This window comes from Arvicanthis niloticus, chromosome 2, assembly GCF_011762505.2.
Source record: "Arvicanthis niloticus isolate mArvNil1 chromosome 2, mArvNil1.pat.X, whole genome shotgun sequence".
NCBI lineage: Eukaryota > Metazoa > Chordata > Mammalia > Rodentia > Muridae > Arvicanthis > Arvicanthis niloticus.
The window spans coordinates 83,799,592-83,824,400 of NC_047659.1; the positions used below are offsets into that span (position 1 = coordinate 83,799,592).

Consider the following 24,809-nt stretch of genomic DNA (forward strand, 5'->3'; position numbering starts at 1 on the left):
GCTTTTTATATAAGACACTGAGATGGATATTAGATGCTAGTAGAATTCTGACCACATGAAAATGTATTAGAAAAAAACTGCACAATGATCTTACATCTTCATTACCACATTACTTTCTATTTTCTTATTCTATCTTCCCTTTTTGTTTTCTGTAGTTGATAAATTCCAAGACCTATTTGTGATTGTCATTTACTTTTTTTAAATTGTTTAAACTAATTCATATTTTTTATCTTTGGAAATTTCCACTCTCACACAGTTGAAGCATTTTATTTCCTTGAAAAATGGTGAGGACATTTGACTATATTTTTTGGAAATGCCTCGGGTAACTTGATACATAGGTGTGCTCTACTGTGTTCCTGTCTATAATCTTCTGACATCTTGTATATACTTCTCCCTATACTAAATCAATGATGTTAAGAATCTTTTTATTTTTTTCATTCTATAGCTCAACAGTGTAAAAACTTCTCCAAGGAATAAAAATTGTCTTACATAGCTATTTATCCACAAGCTTTTGTCAAGATTTAAGTATTCAGTGAGTACATGTTTAACAAAACAAAACTGTAAAATGGCAGAAAATTTTACTCCAAAAATAATGTATAAAGAAATAATAAAAACCGGTCATAAATATTCATCTCTAAACTGAACACAAATATCCATAGTGCTTGTAGAGTAAGTAATATATGGCATATGTGGCACTAAATAATCTCAAGCATATAATTATTCCATGTATCCTGTATACCTTGATGTACAAACACATGCCCCAGTAGGTTTTATAATTTTTAACTAGGAAAGAATATATCAATCATATACTTCTTTCAAACACTTGAAGTTCATATCATTAATCTAGATTTTGCTAAAATCTAGCAAAAAATGCTATTTGAACATTTCTATGTATTTTTTTCATTTTTGTAACCTATTCACTTTACATCCATCTAACTGCCCCTCCCAGTCACCCCATCATATCTTTTGTTGCTTATTTATTTAAGAATGATAATTTACCATGGAATGGTAAATTTACTATATAAACAAATTGAACCAGAGAATGCACAAGGCCCACCACCCAGGCAACCACTAGATGAAAATCCACATTTTTGCATTCATAATGGTCAAATAATGGAGAGGCTTACATATGGCTACATATCTATCATATGCCATGCCTATGAGCAGAACCACCTCAACACCACCGATGACATGGATGAAAAAGATCTGAGTGATGCAGCCTCTAAAGGAGATGACTTTGTGCTTTCTGAACAGGTCATAAATCATCTTGGGACAAGTGACACATGAAACACCTAAATCAATGAAGGAGAGATTGGCCAACAGAAAGTACATAGGAGAATGTAAGTAAGGGTCAGAAGCCACCGTGAAAATGATGAGGGAGTTTCCCATCATGCTAGACATATAAAACACAGAAACAAAATGAAGTACTGCATCTTCCAGGAATATGTAAGTCTTACAAATGCAAATTCTAACACAACAGAATGATTCTAATCCATTGCTTCTGTTTAAAGTGCTATGTGAAGTACAGCAATGGAAGAAACTGAAAGTTGTGATAACTATATTAATAGTCCAAAAGGTTACAGCTCAAGGTTATTAAAATATATTTTGATATAGCATTAAAGATTTAACATAAAATGGACAGAAATATGAGCAAGTGCTTACATGACACTCTGAAATACCATTCCATACTTGTCAAAGAGTTTTTATCAAAGGTTCAAATTTTAAAAAGTTTGGTTTGGTATTCAAAAAGGAAACTTGTAAATTATGTTCCAACATAAATTAGTACATTCATTTTTAAAAGGATAGAGTTATATCCATAATAATTTTAAAATACACCCTTAGTAGGTAACCAGTATAGAACACATTCCTTCCAATATGTAAGGTCCTGGTTTTCACTCCTGTCAAAGAAAGAAAAGAAAGAAAGGAGAAAGAAAAGGAGGAAGGGAAGGAGGGAAAGATGGAGGGAAGAGACAAAGAGAGGAAAGAAGGGAGGAAAGAAGGATTTTTCAGTAGAGTGCATTGTAATATAGACTTTCAATAATAGAGCAATCAACATGATCATGTAGGCATCTTATTGACATTCCAATATTTTTTCTTGAGGAATCTCCATATAGTCACTTAGCATCTAAAATACTCTTCATTCCCACCAACATTTTATGAGTTTTCATTCCTCCATATCGCATAAGAGTCAGTCATAATTTGTCTCTGTAATGGCAGTCACTGAATTTGATCCAAATACACTGGTAGAAAGAAAGTATTTATTTGTTAAGTGTTGACTATATGTTCTACATTGGATACCACTGCTTGCTTTTTTTCACACATTAGGAGGTAGGACAATATGGCAGTGATGTTGAAGGTTGCCAATTGTAATTTTCCACAGGATTAACTTGAGGCATTTATATCTAAAGAATGATGGAATTTATAGAACTTGAGAAAACACTGTGAAAAAATTATAAAATGTGGGGACAAAGTCTTCTTAAATATGGTCACAGAATTGACTGAAAATATTGAGGCATAAAAATACTACTCTACTACTTAATAATTAGCACTCAATTCTTTGACTATCTTTTGAATAGGAAATATCTACAGCCTAAGGTCTGGGATTGAGACTGTATGGAACTGAAAGATTGCCAAAATGAATGACAGCTTGGCATACCCTAGTTTCTCATTTAATAAGGCTTCATTGCTAATTCTACAAGGGATACTTGACTATTGTCTAGCATTTCTGCCTCTCAGATTTCTGAGGGGTTGAATTTCTCATCAGTTACTTTAACAACTCATCCTGAGGCAAAAATTATTCTGAACATCTATCTGTGAGCTGCTTTTGTTCTTCATGCTTTTTGTCCTTTTATTCCCTGGATGACAGTAGACTCAGTGGACCACACTAATTAGAAGCTTTTTTACTGGGGAAAAACAAGATAAGGCTCTTTGTTTTGGAAACAGTGATGCTCTTCGTCAGAATTGAAGTTATCCTTCTCTAAACCTGGAAAAACTCTCCCACTTAAAGCATTGCCATGTAACTAAAACACATGTGTGAGCACACGGTTCACAGTAGACATCAGTCCAACCTACTTGTGGACAGAGGATCTGCCTACAACTATTGGTCATAAATTATTTTACCTCACATTAAGCTACAACCTATTCTTGACATGATTTTTTTGTGTGTTGTAGAAGCAGAGAGAAGAGGATCAAATGAACATGTGTGACTTGTGCTCATGCTTTTGCAGAAGATGTTTACAGGAGGCTCCAAGCTGGCTATAAGTTAAAGGTAGCATGTTTATCACCAAAAAAAGCATTACATGGGAAAATGCATATTTTCATATTTTATTTCCCATATCCGTTTCTTACTCTTTTAGATTTTCATAGCAATATTTTCTAACTTCTACTTTCAGGTTCTTTGCTTTATATAGTTTTCATTTCATTTACTTTTAAGCATCAATTAAAGGGATACCTGTTTTCCCTTTGGGAATTATAGCTCTCAAATGATTGAAGCTTCTCATTTTCTCATACTTCTTTATGAAAGTGATAAATTCAGTTGTATCTTTTTGGCAGACAAAACTGACATTTTTACTCTTCAGTATGAGTCGTTGCTCAGGCTCAAAGTAGAATTGTCTCTAGTTATGTACCCACTGCTGAGCATGCTGACTTCCAAAAGAGAGCACCAGACCTGTAGCTAAACAGCTGAAACTGATTAAACTAAGTGGATCACAAAACAAAACAAATGTGTATGAAAATAATGGAATTTGGGGGGGAAAGGTATGAACAAGGTGGATGGAAGATAAAAAGAGTCGGGAATGAGGGTGGACAATATGCATTGTATTCATACATAAAATTATCAAAGAACAAATTTAATTAATGAAAATGTACTAGTCTAAGCAAACAAATATTAATATTTTGAAAAATATAATTTTTATTTATGAGAATATTGCAAAGCCAGGAAAACAAGATGTATCTGTAATTTAAACAAAATGAAATCCAGAACAAAGTAAGTAAGCAAGGCATAGCTTCTGAAAGCACAGATTTCTTTTAGCATGCATAAGTAATTTCTCATGTGGAAGTTGGTGAGGACAAGAGCCTGGACAGCTTCTTTGACTCTCCTTAGAGGCCCAAGGGATTTGCTTCTATTTTTCCTCTCTTGATTATACGCTGGCATAGTAAATTTAGGTTTAAATTATCAAATCACCCTAAATATATAAGCACAGGAAAATTCTGTGCCTTGTCTCTCTGTGATTCTGTATAATTGCACTGTAAAACAACAGGTTGGTTTAATGTTTAATTTGGCTCATTACTTTACAACCAAGAAAATCCTTCTGCATAAGAATTAATTTTGCCCTCTTATGCCCTTCAGGTAACAGTCAACTCATGGTCAAGCTTCCACAAGTTGATGGATGGAGGAAATCGCTCAGTGGTATCAGAATTTTTGTTGCTAGGCCTCACCAATTCATGGAGAATCCAGATTCTCCTTTTCCTGTTCTTCACAGTGTTTTATGTGGCAAGCATGCTGGGAAACCTGCTTATTGTGCTCACAATCATCTCAGACCATCACCTGCACTCCCCCATGTACTTCCTGCTGGCAAACCTCTCCTTCATTGATACAGGTGTGTCCAGCATCGCTACTCCAAAGATGATTTATGACCTCTTCAGAAAGCACAAAGTCATCTCCTTGAATGGCTGCATCACTCAGATGTTTTTCATTCACACTGTCGGGGGAACAGAGATGGTATTGCTCATAGTCATGGCCTATGACAGGTACATTGCTATCTGTAAGCCCCTCCACTACCTGACCATCATGAGTCTCAGAATGTGCATTGTTCTTTTGGCTCTTGCTTGGACCATTGGCCTTATCCATTCTGTGGCCCAATTGGCTTTTGTTGTAAATTTACCCTTCTGTGGAGCTAATAAAATGGACAGCTTTTATTGTGATTTTCCTCGGTTCATCAAGCTCGCGTGTACAGACACATACAGACTGGAGTTCCTGGTCACTGCCAACAGTGGTTTCATCTCCATGGCCACTTTCTTCATCCTGATCGTGTCTTATGTCTTCATCCTGGTCACTGTGCGTAAACACTCCTCGGGTGCTTCCTCCAAGGCGCTCTCCACTCTCTCGGCTCACATCACAGTGGTTGTTTTCTTCTTTGGTCCTTGCATTATTGTCTATGTGTGGCCTTTCCCTACATTACCCATAGATAAATTTTTAGCAATTTTTGATGTCATTATCACTCCTTTTATGAATCCTGTCATCTATACACTTAGAAATAATGAAATGAAGGTTGCAATGAGGAGACTCCTTTTTAGGGCTTTAAGTTTCAAAAATTCTTTCATTGGCAGATTAAGAGATTCAGATTAAACTAGAACGTTCTTGAGAATAAAACATTTTTTTACCCTGTACTGCATGCTCTTCCATAGAAACATATACATGCAAGCAAAATTGAATGGACCCAGCAGATGGTATTTACATGCCATATGGTATGTATATATACATATATATGTATAGATATATATATAGATATACACATACAGATACATATGTATATGCATATATTCATGTGTAGATATATGTATATATACATATATATGTATGTGTTTGTAAAATTTATGTTTATGTGAAAACAGTAAAAGAAGATGAGGCCTTGTATTTGATGGGGAAGAGTAGTCAGACATCAGAGGGGTATGGGAAGAAATTAATGATGTAACTGTAGTTTAATTAAATAGATTTTAATTAAATATTTTTATTTAGTGCTTAAAAATAGTTTCAAAAGTCTTTTCAACTTAGTGTTTTAAATAACTATTGTGAAGTACCTCATCAAGTATTCTCTGCAGATATGATTAATTCTTGCTAAGAACTTTTGAATTCTAAAAGTATTAAAAAGCAGTAAATTAATTCTAAAATACGACTTATACCAGATGCCATGTATTTTATGGAAGAGATGGCAACTTCTGGAACTTCACACACTGAACACACTTTGTTATTTATCTCAAATGTTGGTAACTTCTCTTTGACACCGGTCCTCAGAGACAGGGGTAGCTTTTCTAAACTGCATAACAAACTCGATTCAAGCCTTGTGAATTGCTCAGTATCTGTACAGCAACAGAAATACACAAAATGAAGATTTTTAGCTGGATAAATTCAAGAATTTAAGGCTTTCATTATCTGAATTAGTTCACTGACAGGCAGATTTGACTATTTCTAAGAGGTTTACATGTAGTTATAATTGAAAAGTAAGCTTTGTGGTCAATTACAGAGAAAAACAGGAAACATCTAATAATTTTAGACAGTACATATTTCTGAGACTAGGTGATGTAGATTACTATTGCACATGTGTATATGAAAATATTGCATCCTCTCTTTGTCTAGTCATTGTTTTGACAAAGAAATATGTGTGGCTTGTAGGTCAATATGAATACTTTGAATATTTTGTAGCTAAAAAGTGAAAATACTATATTATCAATAAAATACAAAATAATATTATTGTGGGCCTTGCTTATAACTATGTAAAAAGTACAGAAATTAGAATAGAAAATAATTACATCTTTGCAGTTAAGACAAAATTAGGAAAATTACCTCACTACTTGTATTACCAGGTGAGTTAGACCAGGTGTCACCTGAATACACTATTTTTTATGTTTGGGTTATACAATTGATATGAAACAGACCTGCCATGCATGGCTCCCAAGCGATCTACAGCACTCCTTGCAAGAAACTATGAGAAAAGCAGTAGAGGGGCAAAGCTGAGGGCTTCAAGCAATATCTTTCATTGATATCTGGCATAATCATGCCACTGACCCTCAGCTACAGTACCAGCAGAGCATTGTGAACTTGGAAAATAGATGAGCTGGCACTCCTTTTTCGAGACAACTACTTCAAAATCCCTCTGAAATATCCTCCAAAGGCTCCAATGTGGGTTTCTATGTAAAACTCCAGCCAATGATTTTGAAAGAGAAATTGCATGTGTAGCATACTAATAAGATTGTCAGTTTCTCATAATGCCCTAACTCTTTAGCTTGTCTCTAACTTGGCATAACTATGTATCTTAGTTGCAAAAATTACCTAGATTCTGATACCTATTTCCTAGGATTCTTTTTCCCTGTTTTGGTCTGATTTGGTTTGATTTTTCTTGGATTTGTCTTTTTGTTTTGCAGAATCACACACACACTCATGCACACATGCATACATACGTGTCTGTGCATACACACACAAAAACATATACTCATACACACAAATATTCACACACACACACACCTACACTCACACATACCATACATACACACATACACACAAATGCACACACAGACACAAACAAACACACTCACAAACACATACACACACAAACACACAGCACAGTACAATGGACACACAGCACATTGGGAATTAATCCTAAGATATCTAAACTAGGCATTCATTTAGACAGTGTAATAAATCCCTAATTTATTCCTAATGTAGCACTCTTCATTAGGAATTGAACCTTGTTTGCATTAGACAACCACTCTTCCAGTGGGCTTTATCCCCCAGTCTTCTGTTAGTTCTTTCTAACATTGTATTTTGTCTTTTAATCTCACTTTTCAATGTCTTTTCTTAGTTACTCTCTTATCCTTAATGTCCTGACTCCATCTCAGAATTGAACCTCTTGGTAAATCCACCAAAGATTTTCTATAAATCTGATCATGTAATTCCCTTGATAACCAGCTACCATAGAGGATTCCAATTCTTCCCCTCCTCTACATTTCTGCTGTAGGAGTAAGGAGATACTCATGTGTGGATTAACATGAATATATTGAGATTTCATGTTAGTGAAACACATGAGTTCTTTGCCAGAAAGCCTGGTATTTGTGACAACAGTGAGTAGTTTTAAGAATCAGTGTTGCAGGACTCAGGACTTCCTGCCTCATCTTCCCTTTGGTCAGCAACTGTGCCTGAGGGCAGATCATATGCTCCAGCCCCCTCCCTCCCTGTGCCCATCACAACCAAACTCACAGATGAGACTCTCCCTCCCCAGCCCCAATGCCTGGCTTAACAGGGACACACACACCCCAGGGCCCAGAGGACACAGGACTTCCTGTCATGCCAGAGACACACATTTCTTCCAGTTTACAACTGGTGCCCTGGAACAAATCCTGTGCTGCAGCAGTACCACCCATCCACCCACATCCAGAGACAGCTTGACTCCCAGGAGGTCCATCACAACAAGGCTCAGGAGTGAGAGCCCCTGCCCCAATACCTGGCCTAACAGATACTCCCACCCCACCCCACCCCACCCCCACTTCCTAGGGTGCAGAAGACACAGGACCTCCCACCCTGCTGGTGACAAATCTTCTTTCCAATCTGCGGGGGGGGGGGGGGGCAGGGGGGAGGAGGAGAGCAGATCATGTGCTCCAGCCCCCCACCCCACCTGTCAAAACCAGGCTCACAGACTCACAGGCTCATAGGCTCAAAGGAGGGACAGGCTCCAATCAGAGACAGCAAGGCTAGTTAACATCAAAGATAACCAGATGGGAAGAGACAAGCATAAAATCATAAGCAACAGAAACCAATCCCACTTGGCAGCATCAGAACCCAGTTCTCCCACCAGAGATACCTTAACATACCTAAAAAGCAAGATTCTAAGTTGAAATCCCATCTCATGAAAATGACATACAACTTTAAAGAGGACACAAATAACTCCCTTAAAGAAGTACAGAACACAGGTAAACAGGTAGAAACCCCTTAAAGAGAAAACAAATAAAGCCCATAAAGAATACAGGAAAACACATCAAACAGGGAAAGGAACTGAACAAAACTATCCAGGATCTAAAAAAAATGGAAATAGAAACAATAAAGAAATCACAAATGGAGACAACCCTAGAGATGGAAAATCTAGGAAAGAGATCAGGAGTCACAGATGCAAGTATCTCCAACAGAATACAAGAGATAGGAGGGAGACTCTCAGGGGTAGAGGATACCGTAGAAGACATTGACACAACAGTCAGAGAAAATACAAAAGGCACAAAGCTCTTAATCCAAAACATCTAGGAAGTCGTGGACACAATGAAAAGATCAAACCTATGAATAATAGGAATAGAAGTAAGAGAAGATTCCCAATACAAAGGGCCAGAAAACATCTTCCATAAAATGGTAGAAGAAAACAGGTGTCTTTTTTATTTCACAAAAGTTTTCAGAGCACATTACTTGCTTGGTGATCTTACAAGGTGCATTTTTACTATTATTTACATTGTGTGTGCTAAAATAGAATACTTAAGAGCACTGTATATGGACTGGAGAGATGGCTCAGCGGTTAAGAGCACTGACTGCTCTTCCACAGGTCCCAAGTTCAATTCCCAGTAACCACATGGTAGCTCACAACCATCTGTAATGGGGACCTGATGCCCTCTTCGGGTGTGTCTGAAGACAGTGACAGCGTATGCACATACATTAAATAAATAAATAAATAAACTGTATATTATAAAATAACTAAAATGTTAGACTTGGAATAATTATTCCTCATCTGCACTCAGCCCTGGAACTTCTACAGACAATGAAATAGGAAGCAACCAGTGAGTAGAGTGTGAAAGGGAGAGAGAAAAGAATCCTTCCTTGAGGTCTCAAGGACATGGGCTTAGGTCCTGATTATATTTTCTGACTCCAAATTGGTGAGGTTTCTACCATGCATTGAAGTGTGAAAATGATCTACAAATCTCAACCTTGTAGAAATTTTTAATAAACTTTACAACAAAAATTAAATTTTCTATATTTTATTCACATAATCCATGCTTTTTATTTGCATCTTAAGTATCATTTCTGACCTTGCTCCTACTCTGATACTTCTACAACCTAGACCTCTAACCCTTTGTTCTCCCTGGACTGAGAAAACATGGGATGTCATTATGGTTTCTACATTATCTTCTCCATTTATATGGACAAAGTGATTGTCATTTGACAAAAGATTAACTATGATACATGTTAAAGAGAGTAATAGTACTCCACCAGATTGCTAAAAGGAGTAAGAAAAAAAAGATCACCAGAAAATTCTTGACATTGGGAAAATGCCATCGATAAGAGCAACTACTGGGAGAAAAATTAGAAGGAGGAGTGTCTTCCCATTTTTTTTTATTCAATGTGTGTTATTTCTGGGGAGTCTTTAGTCTATTCATAATCTTTCTTCAGGTCAATTATTTGTTCTTTTCTAATATTTACCCATAAAGATTTCCCAATTTTTATTTGGATGATGTTAGGGAATAAAGGAAATGATATGCAGTGGCTCATGGCATTGGGTAAATGACAAATTCCTACAAGAGCACATAGAAGTTATGCTGAGGTGTATTGGCTCTATGCAGAAATATGTTACAGTTTGAAACTGATACAGTTACTAACTCCACACAAAGCTTCCTTTTTCATTTCTATGCCTCTTTCAGGTTTTCTTGGATACAATTCTGTTCTCCATAGCAATGGATAAAGACAATCACTCTGTTCTGTCTGCGTTGGTGTTCTTGAAACTCTCCAATAAATGGGGAATCCGACTGTTTCTCTTCCTCTTTTCTTATGTGTTCTACATGGCAAGTCTGATGGGAAACCTCCTCATTGTGTTCTCTGTGACTGCTCACGCCAACCCCCATGTACTTCCTGCTGGCCAATCTCTCATTTCCTGACCTGACAGGTTGTTCTGTTACAGCACCCAAGATGATTTATGACCTTTTTAGAAAGCACAAAGTCATCTCATTCGGAGGTTGTATAACTCAGATCTTCTTTATACATGTTATTGGGGGCACAGAAATGGTGCTTCTCATAGCCATGGCCTTTGATAGGTATGTAGCCATATGCAAACCTCTTTACTACTTGACCATCATGAGACCACAAATATGCATTTTAATCTTGGCAGTATCCTGGATCCTTGGACTTATCCACTCAGTGGCCCAACTAGCTTTTGATGTAGACTTGCCCTTCTGTGGACCTAATGTATTAGACAGCTTTTACTGTGATCTCCCTCAGCTTATTAAACTTGCTTGCACAGAGACCAATAAATTGGTGTTCATGGTCACAGCCAACAGTGGACTCATCTCTGTGGGCTCCTTCTTCACACTCATCATTTCTTATATCTTCATTTTGGTGACTGTTAGGAAACACTCTTCAGGTGGCATATCGAAGGCCCTCTCTACTTTGTCAGCTCACGTGACTGTGGTGGTTTTGTTCTTTGGACCATTAATCTTCTTCTACACCTGGCCCTTCCCTTCATCACACTTAGACAAATTTCTTGCCATTTTTGATGCAGTCCTCACCCCCTTTCTGAATCCAGTCATCTACACATTCAGGAACAAGGAGATGAAGGCAGCAATGAGGAAACTCTGCTCCCAGCTTGTGAATAACAGGAAGGCATCCTAAATACCTCATGAAAACAACAAAGGCAAATCTACACTCAGTGACCATGAGGAAAATAAACTCAGTGACATTTCACTTCTCTATTAAGGATTTTGTATATCAGGTTAAATTTAGGAGTTCACCAAGTTATCATCTCCAGTACCTTAATCAACACAGATAACGGGATTTAGAACTGGAGTTTTTATGCTTCAGACTCTGTGCCGTATGCTTCACATAAAGTATTTAATAGGATAATTCTGTACAGTATTTTACCTTGATGATTTTTCAAAATAAGTTAAGAAATATTTTCCTTAATTTTATGATTGTTCCTTTTATGATTGCTAAGTAAAAATACCTCAAATCAAGTTGGTTTTTGCCTCAAACTACCAGTTCTAGTGTTCTTAAGCCTCCAGTAGGGGTTACACAGAGGCTATTCCAAGCATTCACTCTTGTGGATGAGCGTTACCCCTTTCATGGTTATAGTTCCCTGTTCCAGTAAGGGCCCAATAAATGGTTTTGGTTAAGATGGTGAAAACGATGGCTACAGAAGGCAATGTTTGTGTTTGCAGCTGAGCTAAACCAATTAATAGTCCCTAAAAACCCTGTGAGAATGCTGATGTGGTGAGTGTGTGATGCTATGACAGTCTCACACAGGCTAGTAAATGAGACTCTGAGGGCAGGAAGACGGATGATAATCTGACGTCATTTTGTTTTAATCGTTAAACATTTAATTTTATAACCAGCCTACTCGGTACCCAAGTCCTCCTCCAGAGGTGGTTATTGCCCTTCTTAGCTTTTCCATAACACTCCAAACCTAGCCTGAGTCCTACAACTAATGGCCGTCTACTCTGCCACCCATGGGTGCATCACAGCCAACTTTTAGGCTCCCACCAGGATCCCCCTATCTGCAACCACCCACAGGTCCCTCTGTACAACCTCCAAAAAGTTTTATATGTATATAATATTCCAAGTTGTATATGTGCATTGATTAAATCCTAGCAAAAACTAAATGGGTGATATTTTCATTCTTGTATTATAGATTAGAGAACTAAGACATAAGAGTCTCACTAATTACACCAAAGATACCAGCTGGCAAGTGGCAGATCTAGGCTGCAAAGGCAAGCAGTCCTAATGTGAATCAAAATACTCTTCTGCCTCACCTGCATTTAGAATTTCTAAACACATTTTTGTACCTTCACATAGCACTACAAAACAATAGAACAAACATCAAGTCAATAAAATATATTTGAGATCTATAGTCTGACATGTTAATACCTCGTTAAATATTCACTTCTTTGCTATTCAGATATGATAGGACTGAGCAGTAAGTTTTATAGTAAAATAATTCTATAGTCTTCTTCAGTCTAAACACAATCATACATAACTGAAGGACAGTGAACCATCTATTGTTGAGATATCTTTATTCCATGATAGTGTCATGTCATTTGAAGAAAATATTGAAGACTCAGAAGACATTTCATTACCACAGAATGTAAGTTTGTATTATTTGATGCAGAAGATTAACCAATTTTAAGCTAGTGTTTGATTAACAGGTGGAAAAAAATGACCGCCAGACATTGTCCTTAGCTGGTCAAGTTTCTTTTCCCAGTGAAACACATTTACTGTTGCTCCCATGAATTCTGAAGATGTCAAGAATTCCTAAGTCACTGAAAAGCTCTTTGTCTGTTTCCTGTCAGTATTTGGTCCCTTGTTATCATATGCCCTGTAAACTGCTGTTCTGTTTTTCTTCACCCAATTACCTTCCAACAACAGAGATAATCCATTCCTATTTTCTCCCCAGGAATTGGTAGTGACCTTGGGTTTTTTGTTTTGTTTCTTGGTTGGTTGGTTGGTTGGTTGGTTGGTTGGTTGGTTGGTTGGTTGGTTTGATTTGGGGGCGGGGATTCTTTGGAGTGGGATCTGTAATCTATTCTTAGACTGAGAATTGTCCTGAAGTACACAGAGGACCAGAAGGAAGCCTATCTGGGCTTACTTTTCCTAACCTCACCTGGCTCCCTCATTTTCCTTCTTTCGATGCTGATGGTGAAAGAAATCTCATTCTAAAACTGGACATTTCATTCTATTTTGGAATTAGTGTATTTTATTAAGCCTTGCTGAACTACCCTTTTTATACATATTCTTAATCAATAAATGGTAAATAAAAAGGACCGATGCACTTTTTTTTTAATGATTGTCAAGAGTCAGCCTATGCTGGAAGCCTCTGATTAACCTTTTCTTTATCTAAAGCAGAAAAATTAAAATTAGATCAATTACCTTTATACAGGCATCAATATTCAGAAAAATTACTATGTGCCAGTGGAAGATAAAATAAGATTAATGATGCACAGTTACAGATTTCAGGGCTGTCACCACTTAGTAGAAGAGTGGGTCATTGAAAAACAAATTATTTTAACACAACACATAAATGGCATGTAACAGATATCTATTCCTGCTTCTCTGTGCATCTATGACTACATCTATAACAAGTTGCTGATGTAAAGGTAGAACAAACAATAGTCTAAAGGTCATTGGGGCAGGAAGATGAAATTTGTGTTAAAAGTTGTAAAGAAAAATGCATTCTAGTCTGTCTGTCCTGAAGTTCTAGTCTGTGGCATGGTGACTACAGCTCCTCATTATGTACTATATGCTCTAAATTGCTGAGAGCATAGACAGAAATACTTTCACCATGGCAAAGTAATGGTGGAGTTAGTACCTAAGTTAACTAACTTCACTGTGACTTAAAGTTCCCTTTGTATATCAAAGACAGTTTCATACAACTCAAATACATATAATTTTTATTTCAAGTTATATAATCAAGAAAGTTTGTTGGGGAGAGGAAAATTGAATAGAAGATTGTCAACTAGATGTTAAAAAATATTTCACAGCTCATGACTATCACTCAAAGATATGGCATACTGTTAAAAAGCAGGCCTAGAGGATGAAGTGCAGGAGTCTTCCTATTGGATCATGGAGAATAAAGATACAGCTGAAGAGGTAGGCAGAGGCCATATGGACCTGCTTAGAGTAATGAGAGATAAAGGGAGCATTGTGACTCTGAGAGTAACATGATTCCATTTCAGTTCTGAAAGTCAATTTGGTTATAGGAAAGGTGGAAACATTTAGAACATCAAAGTGAGAGTCCCTACCCAGTTACAAGAGAATGCTTTCTGAGGCTTATGCAGTAAAAAGTGCCTTGTGAAACAAAGGAGCACAAGGGGAAATTGAAAGTGAGAGAGAACTGAAGATTAATCGCTTTGACTTGATTATTTCTGTTACTCATAAATGGATTATAAAGCTAAAGCCAAACTTTAGAAATTGTATAACCCAAACTTTATCAGATTTGATCAAAGTGATCAAATTAAGTTGATGATCAACTGCTATTTTATTTTAAATTAGATCTACAAGTCTGATTTTTATAAATAAATTATGGAAATCATGCTTTAAAATCGTTATGGCAAGCAGGTTTTAAATTTACTCTAGCAAAATAACCAAAAACACATTCAAAATATTAACATGAAAAAAATGCATTCACCAAAAGGTGGAATGTTTTTAAGTTAAAGCAATATAGTGGTTTGAATATGTTTGGCTCAGGGAATGTCACTATTTGGAGGTGTGGTCTTGTTGAAAGAGTTGTGTCACTGTGGGCATGGGCTTTAAGACCCTCATCCTAGCTGCCTGGAAGCCAGTCTAATAGCCTTCAGATAGAGATGTAGAACTCTAAGGTCCTCCTACAACATTCCTGCCTGGATGCTGCCATGCTCCTGCCTTGATGATAATGGGCTGAACCTCTGAAACTGTAAGCCAGATTCAAATAAATGTTATTCTTAAAGGAGTTTCCTAAGTCCTGGTGTTTGTTTACAGCAGTAAAACTAAGACAGAGCAACTAAGAAAACCTTGATGTATAGATTTAGTCAAAGCAAGGTCATTACATTTTCTGCATTGTATCCAAACACTGCCATTTCCAGCCTGCACAGGAGCATGTAGGAATTTGTAAGCCATGTGAGAGGGAAATCAAGCTACATGACTCTCTTGATACTTTTGTTACTTAGAGTGGCCTTGTCTGCTGTTATCTTTCAGACTCATAAAGGCTTTGTCTCTCATCTCCCAAACTTCCATTCTATAAACATCACAGTTAATCAGAGACTATGTATATATGTATGAAAATATGTGTCTTTGTGTGTGTGTGTGTGTGTGTGTGTAGTAAAAAGATATGTTTGTATGCATAATCTGATTCATTGGTGTTGAAGATTTTGTTACCATAGATTACTGAAGGGAAGCGCCTTTCAACTTTAGTAATCAGGCTGTTTCTACTTTATGTTCTTGAAACGTATTTATGTACAGGAAGCCTCTTCAGCACAAGGCACACAAAACTCTAGAAGGTCATGTGAGCAAATCAAGTCATGTTTATAATATCAAGAGTTAAACTCCTTGAGAAGATATTTAAGGGACAGAAAGATGGATGAACAGATAGATAGACAATTGCCACCAAACTGAACAACCTGAGGCCATTCCCCCAAGCTCAAATTATGGACGGAGAGACCCAACTCCAAGTTGTCCCCTGAACTCCACAGCATGATGTAACATGAACACACAAACACACTGGGTAGGGAGAAGAAAGAGAAAATAAATAAGAAATAAAACATTTTATAGTCTTACTATAACCCTGTTGCATATGAGATAAAGTGGCAGACATGGAAAACAGCTGACATTACTTTGAGAATGTCACAATGACACTGTCTCAGAACAGTGGAGAGTTACACATCACACTAAGTAAGGTGCTAATACCAACCTGTAACCCCAGAACTCAGAGGGCTACTACAAGAGAATCATGAGCTCACAGCTAGCTTGGGCTACATACTGAGATCAGTTCTCAAATAAAGAGGTCAGGAAAAGTAGTAACTTAATTACAATAGAGACTTGGTTAATCAACACAACTCAAAATGGTTAGTCATAAAATCTCTGGTTGAGATATATATATATATATATTCATTCTGCCAATAGGTGGAATCTATTTCTCCAGTCTTAAAGCTGACTTGGTGCCTGAGGTTACTTTGACCAATGAGATGTAGCAAAGGTTTTGTTTCGTGGATTCCAGAAGTTAGGTTGCTTTGCAGCCTTGCTTAAGAATATTTTTTCTGCTTGTATTCTTTGATCAACAATCAAGAGCTAACAAATCTTGGGCAAAACTGACAACCAAAGACTATTTTCAAAGAAGTGTCTATACTACAGATCTCCAAGGCTCTAGGCATGTAAATAAGGCCGCATAAACCATTCCATATCCAGTCTGATAAATGGCCTATACTTCTGGGGAACTCTAATTGAAACAGAACAACTATTCAGCATCTTAGCTTGAATTTTAAAATTCTGCACAGCTAAACTAACATTAATTTAAGGTATTATGTCATCACCAATGAAAAACTATATAATTATGAATTACAAATGGCCCTTTCTACAAAGTTTTTATAAAAAGTAACACATTTTATCCATAAATTTTAGGTTCTATTGATTTTTTTTTCTTTTTTTTATTAGATATTTTATTTACACTTCAGATGCCATCCCCTTTCCCCCCCCTTAGAAAACCCCTATCCCATGCCCCCTTTTCCTTTTTGCATTTATACATTTTTTTAAATAATGTTAATCATAAGCGTTATAAGTTTGGAATTGTTCAATCAGAGGTGTAACCCACTCACCGACCTAGATATAACAACTATCTTTGACTGGTGGAGATACATGAATATCTGCCTCCCTGTCTCCCCTCCTCTTTCTCTCTTTCATCACCTAGCTTCTCCTATCCTTCTTCTCCTCCTCTTCTTACTCCTTTTCTTCCTCTCAGTACTCCTCCTACCTTAGCTCCTCCTACACATCACCCTTCCTGTTAAAATAAAACTTTTCTCTCAAAATACAATTAGAGCATAATTATGCCAATTTGTACCAGTGAGGTACAAGATAGTCTTAATACCCAGTCCATCATTTTGTTGACTAACCAGCACCTCTGTCATCTATCCTAACTAAAACATTTAGTTCTGAACCTGGCTTTAGGATGAATGTCAGCTGCCAACCATCCACTCAAATCTTTTCTCTTACGGTAAATAGCTATAAGTTTTCAACCCCGTCAGAAATCCAGAATGACTGAGTTAACTATAATTGTGGGAAGCACAAATCATAGCTTCTAAAACTTAGCCAATTTATAGAGACCTCTGAACACCTGAAAAGCCCCTATACTACCGAACGTTGGAGCATTAAATCTTCAGCCTTCTGGCCCAGAATCATCTGACAGACCTTGGTGATGCAGGATTATTAAGGACTGATTACTCTGTCTAGGCAGATATAATCAGTCGACTATTCTGCATGTGTGTCCTTTTCTGGACAGTAATTTGTCTGTAGATGGAGAGAGGCAATTCTTGCCTAGTGGCTGTTACCACACAACTGGAGTAACTCCAAGGATGCTCAATTTCTTCTTAGAATCCACAACAGGAAGCTGTCAGGAGCAGACAGGTCTCTAATCAATATGAACATTAATATATAAATATTTGTAGCATCAGTTCTATGGACTTCTGATGTTTTGAAAACCAACTATCCATGTAAGGTAACCTGGACTGTTTTCTGTTGACTCCTCTCAGCTATTTCTAAGTAAAATATGGAAAGCACCCTAACAATAAACTCAAAAATATGAATTTGCTATAGTCCCTTAACTCATAGGTTAACCGTCCCAAATAAGTTAAAAAAGTTAAAAAAGGGCTGGGTCTAGGCCTTGTATTCCTAAATGTGTTATACAGGCACAATGCCCATGAGCGTATCAATATTCATCTCACTTTTATATTAATAAGGAGCTCGTACCAATGAAAACCTTAAATTTGAGATCAAAGTAAATTTTGTACCATTTAAGAATTTATAACTTCATCTTGATAATAATTATACAGATTTCTACCAGTAGGTTATGGCTATGCAGTAAGTCCTAGCTAATCCCCCCTGTTCCAACAAAACCACTACTTGTCCCTAGAAAGACAGACCATTATTAACCACATTAGTCCCCAAGCTCAGGGAATAGGGGCGCTGACTCTTCTTTAACTTCTTCAAGCTGATTAAGGGCGTTGAGATTTTAGAAGAGGGGTTGGGGGGAGAGTAAGTTGATAAGCCTCTGATGCTGTGTCTTCACTGAATCCAGATGGAATTCCAGGACATCAGAGGTTTGGGCAGGTCTGCTCAGTATGCTTGATGAGTAGATACACCAAGGCTGTGTATTCTGCAATATACAATTCTCAGAACAAGTTTTAGTATCAAGAAAAAAAAATTTCCCACCCCCAGGGGCCTGACATTTTTTTTTTTAAGATGTTGGTTCTGAAGACTTTTTTTTTCCCCGCTTCTTAAAATTGGTTGTAGTATTTACATTTCAGATTTTATCCCCTTAGCCTACTTCCTCCCACCACCCAGAAACCTATCCCATCCCCCTCCTCATGCTTCTATGAGGCAGTGACCACACCTACCCCCCTCACTATCCCCTCCCCGCCCTCACATCCCCCCCCCACGGTGTGTTTATTGATTTTTATAAGTTAAAAAAACTTAGTCTATGAAAGGTCAAAATATAAATAACTTGTCTTTTCATTGCTTCCCCGGCTCTTAGAGTTTCTGAATTTGAGGTAATCTTATTGATTTCTGTTTTTCTCTTGATATCACATAGTCAATGAAAAATTGGCTCAATGGTGACCAAACAGCTCTACCTCTTATCACTTCTAATTAGGTCATCCCTTATCATGGGACATGGATTATATTCTGGAGTCAACATTACAGGATAGTTTATTCCTTTTATGTCTCTATTACTAACTTATTAAAATAATAAATTACATTTTTACTTTTGGAAAGTATATTTTTCACTTTTATGGAGTTTCTTATAAGTAAGAAATCAATAGGGCAAGGGGATTTAAAATATGTAACATTGTGTGATCTTCTAACTAGACTAAATACTAAACACTAAATCCCTTGCCTCTCTTCTTTCTCCTCAAGTGACCCATTACTACATTTTCCCTTTGGCTCTGGCCAAACTACAGTGGTTCTTGGAAACAATTCCCCTGGCCAAATATGCTCAGAATGGCAGTTTCAGAATTTTATGGCAGTACTGAGGTAACTTTCCAGTGCTTCTTATTAGCTGCCTTTTCCTCTGTGGAGGTATTACATTTGACTTTTTTTTTTTTTTTTCTGTCAAGCCATGGCATAGGCTAGAGCTCAGCAGGTTTGGGTTGTTGTCTAACCCGTGACCATTCCAACACTGATCCAGGTAGGTTAGATGGATGGATGGAAGCTGCTTTTTCATTATTTTCTCTAGTTAGTACACAAAATGGTAAGTTTCATATTGACATGTATTTGTGTGTGTGCATGTGCATATGTGTGTGTGTGTTGTACTTTGTTGTTTTTGATCCACTCGTCTCTCCTCCTTGTACCCCTCTCTAACCCTCTGATAGAAACAAACTATCTTTGGGGAAAATAAGACTTTCAAGTGGAAACACATACCGCATAGGAAGAACCTAATCAACCAGAAAGAAATGAATTCAATGGGGAAATTGAAGCATGTTAACCACTGAGCATCAGTCAGAATCTGCTCCACAGTACCCATGCTTTTCTTAATTCCTCTAAAACACACAGTGAGTGCTATAAACCTGCATCCTCCGCCCTCATCTGTCACCTTGTCATCTCAGTTTACACGTAAATGTTCATCTCTGGGTCAGAAAAAAAAATATATATATATCATATATATTTAAATATATATATATTATTAATATACTAAGGAATTTCCAAATTATGTAAACCACAGTCTCTTAAGAATTTCACATTTAATATCCAAAAGCCTTTCAGTCATCTGAAAGATGTGCCTACAAAATTATATTTTTTAAATATAACAAATATGTTTATCCAATTACATTAAAGATTTAACTTTCGGTATACTATATGAGAGGCTTATCAATTGACTTTTATTTTTGGCCTGAAGAAAGCACTTTTTTATATTTCTTGAGGTTTCTTTTTTTTTTTTAACTTCTTCTTTGTGAGTTTCACATCACAGACCCCAGTCCCACTCAGCTCCCATCCCTTTGTACCTGGCCTCCACCTTTGCAACCTCTCCTCTAGAAGAGAAAAATAATCTCATGAAAACTGTAGTGTGTCACAGTATGTCTCATTTTTATCCCACAAAATACACCCTTTTGTCCACATTTCTTTGTTTGCAGAGTTGTTGGTCTGGTTTGGAGCTTCTGGCTTCTTCTACACTATCAATACTGGATCCTCACTAGGACTTTTTTCAGATGCCTTGTGTAATGGAGATTCTGCAAAATTTTGGATCTTTAGGACTTGCCCCTCCATGGGATCCAGCAGTTCATCGATGGCATAGATTTGGGGTGGGTAAACTCAGAGTCCTGGATCTGAGCCTGGGTGGAAGCTAGTCAACTCACCAGCTCTCCTACACCCACACCACCAGGGTGAGCTCTCCAGCACTGCATCAGCTAGCTCACTTAATGCCACAACCAGCAAGGGGCAGAGCTAGCTCTCCTACTCTCATTCTCTCGGGGCTGGTCCCCAGAGTCTGCACCAGCAGGGCCAACTCTGCTGTGCTGCTCAGATGAGGTGCAGGGCCCACCCCCTGAATGTTGAGGCCCCCACCCCAGTGTTGCAGTACACCATGAAGAACAGTGCCAGCTTTCCTGCTTTCATGACCTGGCCTGCTCTTCCTTCTGCCTTAGGTGACAAGGGGCAGCAAGGAGTGGAAAGGGCATCTCTCCCTTGCTCATACCATGGTACAGCAGACAAGTTGCAGACAGCCTTAGGCCAGCTCTCCCACGCCCCACCACACAGAAAGGTCAGCTCCACAGTGATGCCCAGTGAGGTGCAATGCCCACTCTCCCAAACACTGTAGCCAGTCAGGAACAGAGCCAGCTTTCTTGAGTTCATGGCCCTGGGGCCAGCTCTTCCATCTGCTAGAGATGACAAAAAGTGACGAGGTGAGAGAAGGTATATTTATTTACTTGTTGAAATTATAATATGACTACATCATTTCCTCCTTTTCTCCCTCCAATCTTTTCCATGAATTACCCCTTTACTTTGTTTCAAATTCATGGCTTCTTTTTTTTTTTTCATTGTTTACGTGTGTGTGTGTGTGTGTGTGTGTGTGTGTGTGTGCATTCATATATATTCTTAAATACATAAATATAATCTGCTCAATCCATATAGTGTTACTTGTATATATGTGATTTCAGGGCTGACCATTTGGTACTGGATCATCAGTTGGGGGACTCTTCCCTGAATTATTTCTCTTGCTCTCAGCTCTCATTTCCCAGTAGACTAATAATTGAGATTTTACTTAAACTGTCTATAAAGGCATGTTAGTCCTTTAAATTGTCTGTGACTTTTTTGTCAAATAACTAATGCTGTCCTAAACCAGAGTTTTTCATCACTCTTCTATTTCAGGTAGAATAAGGGTTGGCACAGCCACCAGAGGCAATGGGTAGAACAAACCTCTCTTTGGTGTCTGAGTTTGTGTTCCTGGGACTCTCCAACTCATGGACAATCCAGCTATCCCTTTTCCTCTTTTCCTGTGTGTTCTACGTGGCAAGTCTGTTGGGAAACTTTCTCATTGTGCTAACTGTAACCTCAGACCCCCAATTACAGTCCCCTATGTACTTCCTATTAGCCAATCTTTCCATCATTGACTTGATATGTTCCTCATTCACAGCACCCAAGATGATTTATGACCTTCTGAGAAAGCACAAAACCATCTCTTTTGGGGGTTGCATCACTCAGATCTTTTTTATCCATGCAGTAGGTGGCACTGAGATGGTGCTGCTCATAGCCATGGCGTTTGACCGATATGTTGCCATATGTAAGCCTCTGCACTACCTGATCATCATGAGCCCACAAAAGTGCATTTTGATTTTGGTTGCTTCTTGGATTATTGGCTTCATCCATTCAGTGACTCAGTTGATTTTTGTGGTAGACTTGCCCTTCTGTGGTCCTAATGAATTAGACAGCTTTTTCTGCGACCTTCCAAGATTTATTAAACTTGCCTGTATAAACACCAACACATTGGAGTTTATGGTTACTGCCAATAGTGGCTTCATTTCTGTGGCCTCCTTTTTAATTCTGATAATCTCTTACATATTTATTTTGGTAACTGTTCAAAAGAAATCTTTGGGTAGTTTATGTAAGGCCCTCTCCACTCTGTCATCTCATGTCATGGTGGTAGTTTTGTTCTTTGGACCCTTAATCTTCTTCTACTCGTGGCCATTTCCAACCTCACATCTGGATAAATTTCTTGCCATCTTTGATGTAATTGTTACTCCTTTTCTAAATCCAGTGATATACACACTTAGGAATAAAGAGATGAAGGTGGCAATGAAGAGACTATGCACACGGTTAATGAATTATATTAAGCTTTCTTAAATATACCATAGGTACATGGACATGCAAAGTAGAATTTTAGATGGATACATGCTATATAAACTACTTTATATCTAACAGAATGTCACTGGGTACTAATATGTTATGTACTCTTACTTGTTTTCTGCTTGAATTGGATTTGGATATCAGTGCATCAACTGTTTATACAACGGACTTGGAGTCAAAAGAGTTTGCCAGCCTTACCCCTCCAATAATTTTATGTCACTACCATGATCGGTACAATAATGGTCAGTGTTAAAGAGCACATTTGTAAAAATCACATCTTAAATAGACTTACTTTAAACACAAATATTAACTTTCATTTCATCTGATTTGTTTTACTCTCCTGATGATCTATTTTCTGTCCCTTTGGCTTCTTATTTATTAGCCCTTTATTTGATGACCTGGCTCTTTCACAATCCAGTAAAGAGAAATTGCTGAGGGCCATGTCGCTGGAACAACAAATGTTTAGAAGTCATGGAACGCAGCCCACCAGTTAGCCCAGTTTCAAGGAGTGAGCCTCAGAGAAAGATGACCCCTAAGGACTTCATGCTGTTTGGAGTTCTGCTCTGCTTGCTGCCCTCACTTCCCTCTCAATCTAAGAATTGTATGAAAACTGTAAGGAGGCTTCCAGCCCTGCACCGGGCAGTATCTCTGGCACTCACAACAACAGAGCCTGATCTCTTTCAGGCATTGCTGATGGAGCAGATTAATAATTAAGTCACCACCCTAGAGAAGAACTTTAGAGATGTAAGTTGTCAGCTGTGACCACGACCCTTAGAAAGCATTTGGACAAATAAAATTGTTAGTGAAGGCCAGGCGGTGGTGGCGCACGCCTTTAATCCCAGCACTCGGGAGGCAGAGGCAGGCGGATTTCTGAGTTCGAGGCTAGCCTGGTCTACAGAGTGAGTTGCAGGACAGCCAGGACTACACAGAGAAGCCCTGTCTCAAAAAAACAAAAAAAAATTGTTAGTGAAGCTAGGTTGAGATGTTTTTGCTACTGACTGTGATATAGAAAATCTGAAGGAACAATCTGAAGTTCAGAAAGGCACACCCTTAATAGTTAAGCTAGAAACTTTGTAAGGTCAGGGAACAAGAACAACGGCAGCACTGACAGACATGACTCTCACTGATGCTGGGCTGGTGATGATTGATTTCTTGTATCCATTTTCCCCTCAGCTTCCTGATATGATTTAATAAAAAATGCTGATGACTAGATTGTATACTGAGGATTTAAAGATTTGACTGGTTTTTGTATAAAAGTTTAAATTTATAGTTCTTTTAAGATTCTTATAAGATTACTTTAAAGATAAGTAGCAAAATAATTAATCCTTTCTTTGTAACCACACATTGCTGCTTTCTGGTAAGAGAAACTGACTGAGAAAACTACCTTGCTTGCTCACACTTTGTTAATCTATAACAAGTTGCTTAGTTACAACTGTACATGGGTTCTTGGGAATATCGTGTTTTCTTTACCTGTACTATGGTTATGATTTTTTCTTGTAAAGGTATTGGGGAACACACTGTTTTTTCATAGTCATTCACTCAAAGAAAAATAGAAGGCAATCACATTGTAATTTTACCTGCTTGGACAACTTTTGTGGGATATATAAACTATGGAAGAAAAAACAGTGTCGGCGCTTGCTCCATCCAGCAGGGGTGTATGTGTATATGTGTATGTATGTATGTATACATGTGTACATGTGTAAAACACTTGGAGCCTGCTTGATGGAAATTTGCTCTAGTGACTCAATGTTTGACTGTGTATATGTATATTTATATGTGTATGTATATGTATGTGTATATGTATATGTGTATATGTATATTTATATCTCTCTGTAGGTCTGTCTGCATGCATGCATGTATGTGAATGTGTATATGCATACATGGATGCATATATTTGTATGTATGAAGTTATTGGACGCTGCCTTTTGCTTCATCCACTCAGTGTGTGTGTGTGTATGTGTGTGTGTGTGTGTGTGTGTGTGTGTCTTTGTGTCTGTGTGTGTATTCACTTTCCTTTTCTTTCTTGCCAGCCCATAAGAGTTTAAAAAAAAAAAAAAAA

The 24,809-nt window shown here is 37.7% G+C and overlaps 2 protein-coding genes and 1 pseudogene across 2 annotated transcripts; all 3 read left to right on the top strand.

Annotated features, from left to right (window-relative positions):
* Window positions 1-2,948: 2,948 nt before the first annotated feature.
* Window positions 2,949-6,469, top strand: LOC117703696 (olfactory receptor 4F3/4F16/4F29-like). Its single transcript, XM_034495492.2, has 2 exons — window positions 2,949-3,268; window positions 4,349-6,469. Exon 2 carries the CDS (start codon window positions 4,385-4,387, stop codon window positions 5,345-5,347), a length of 963 nt encoding a protein of 320 aa, XP_034351383.1. The 5' UTR covers window positions 2,949-3,268; window positions 4,349-4,384; the 3' UTR covers window positions 5,348-6,469.
* A 3,950-nt stretch (window positions 6,470-10,419) lies between these two features.
* Window positions 10,420-11,350, top strand: LOC117703923 (olfactory receptor 4F15-like; annotated as a pseudogene).
* An 8,061-nt stretch (window positions 11,351-19,411) lies between these two features.
* LOC117703776 (olfactory receptor 4F6-like) lies at window positions 19,412-24,321 on the top strand. The gene is made up of 2 exons (XM_076929454.1): window positions 19,412-19,598; window positions 21,776-24,321. Exon 2 carries the CDS (start codon window positions 21,809-21,811, stop codon window positions 22,745-22,747), a length of 939 nt encoding a protein of 312 aa, XP_076785569.1. The 5' UTR covers window positions 19,412-19,598; window positions 21,776-21,808; the 3' UTR covers window positions 22,748-24,321.
* The last annotated feature ends 488 nt before the right edge of the window (window positions 24,322-24,809 follow it).

What these genes read in the sequence shown, in the direction of transcription:
- LOC117703776 (XM_076929454.1), top strand. Translation starts at nt 21,809, where the DNA reads ATGGGTAGAACAAACCTCTCTTTGGTGTCTGAGTTTGTGTTCCTGGGA.
- LOC117703696 (XM_034495492.2), top strand. Translation starts at nt 4,385, where the DNA reads ATGGATGGAGGAAATCGCTCAGTGGTATCAGAATTTTTGTTGCTAGGC.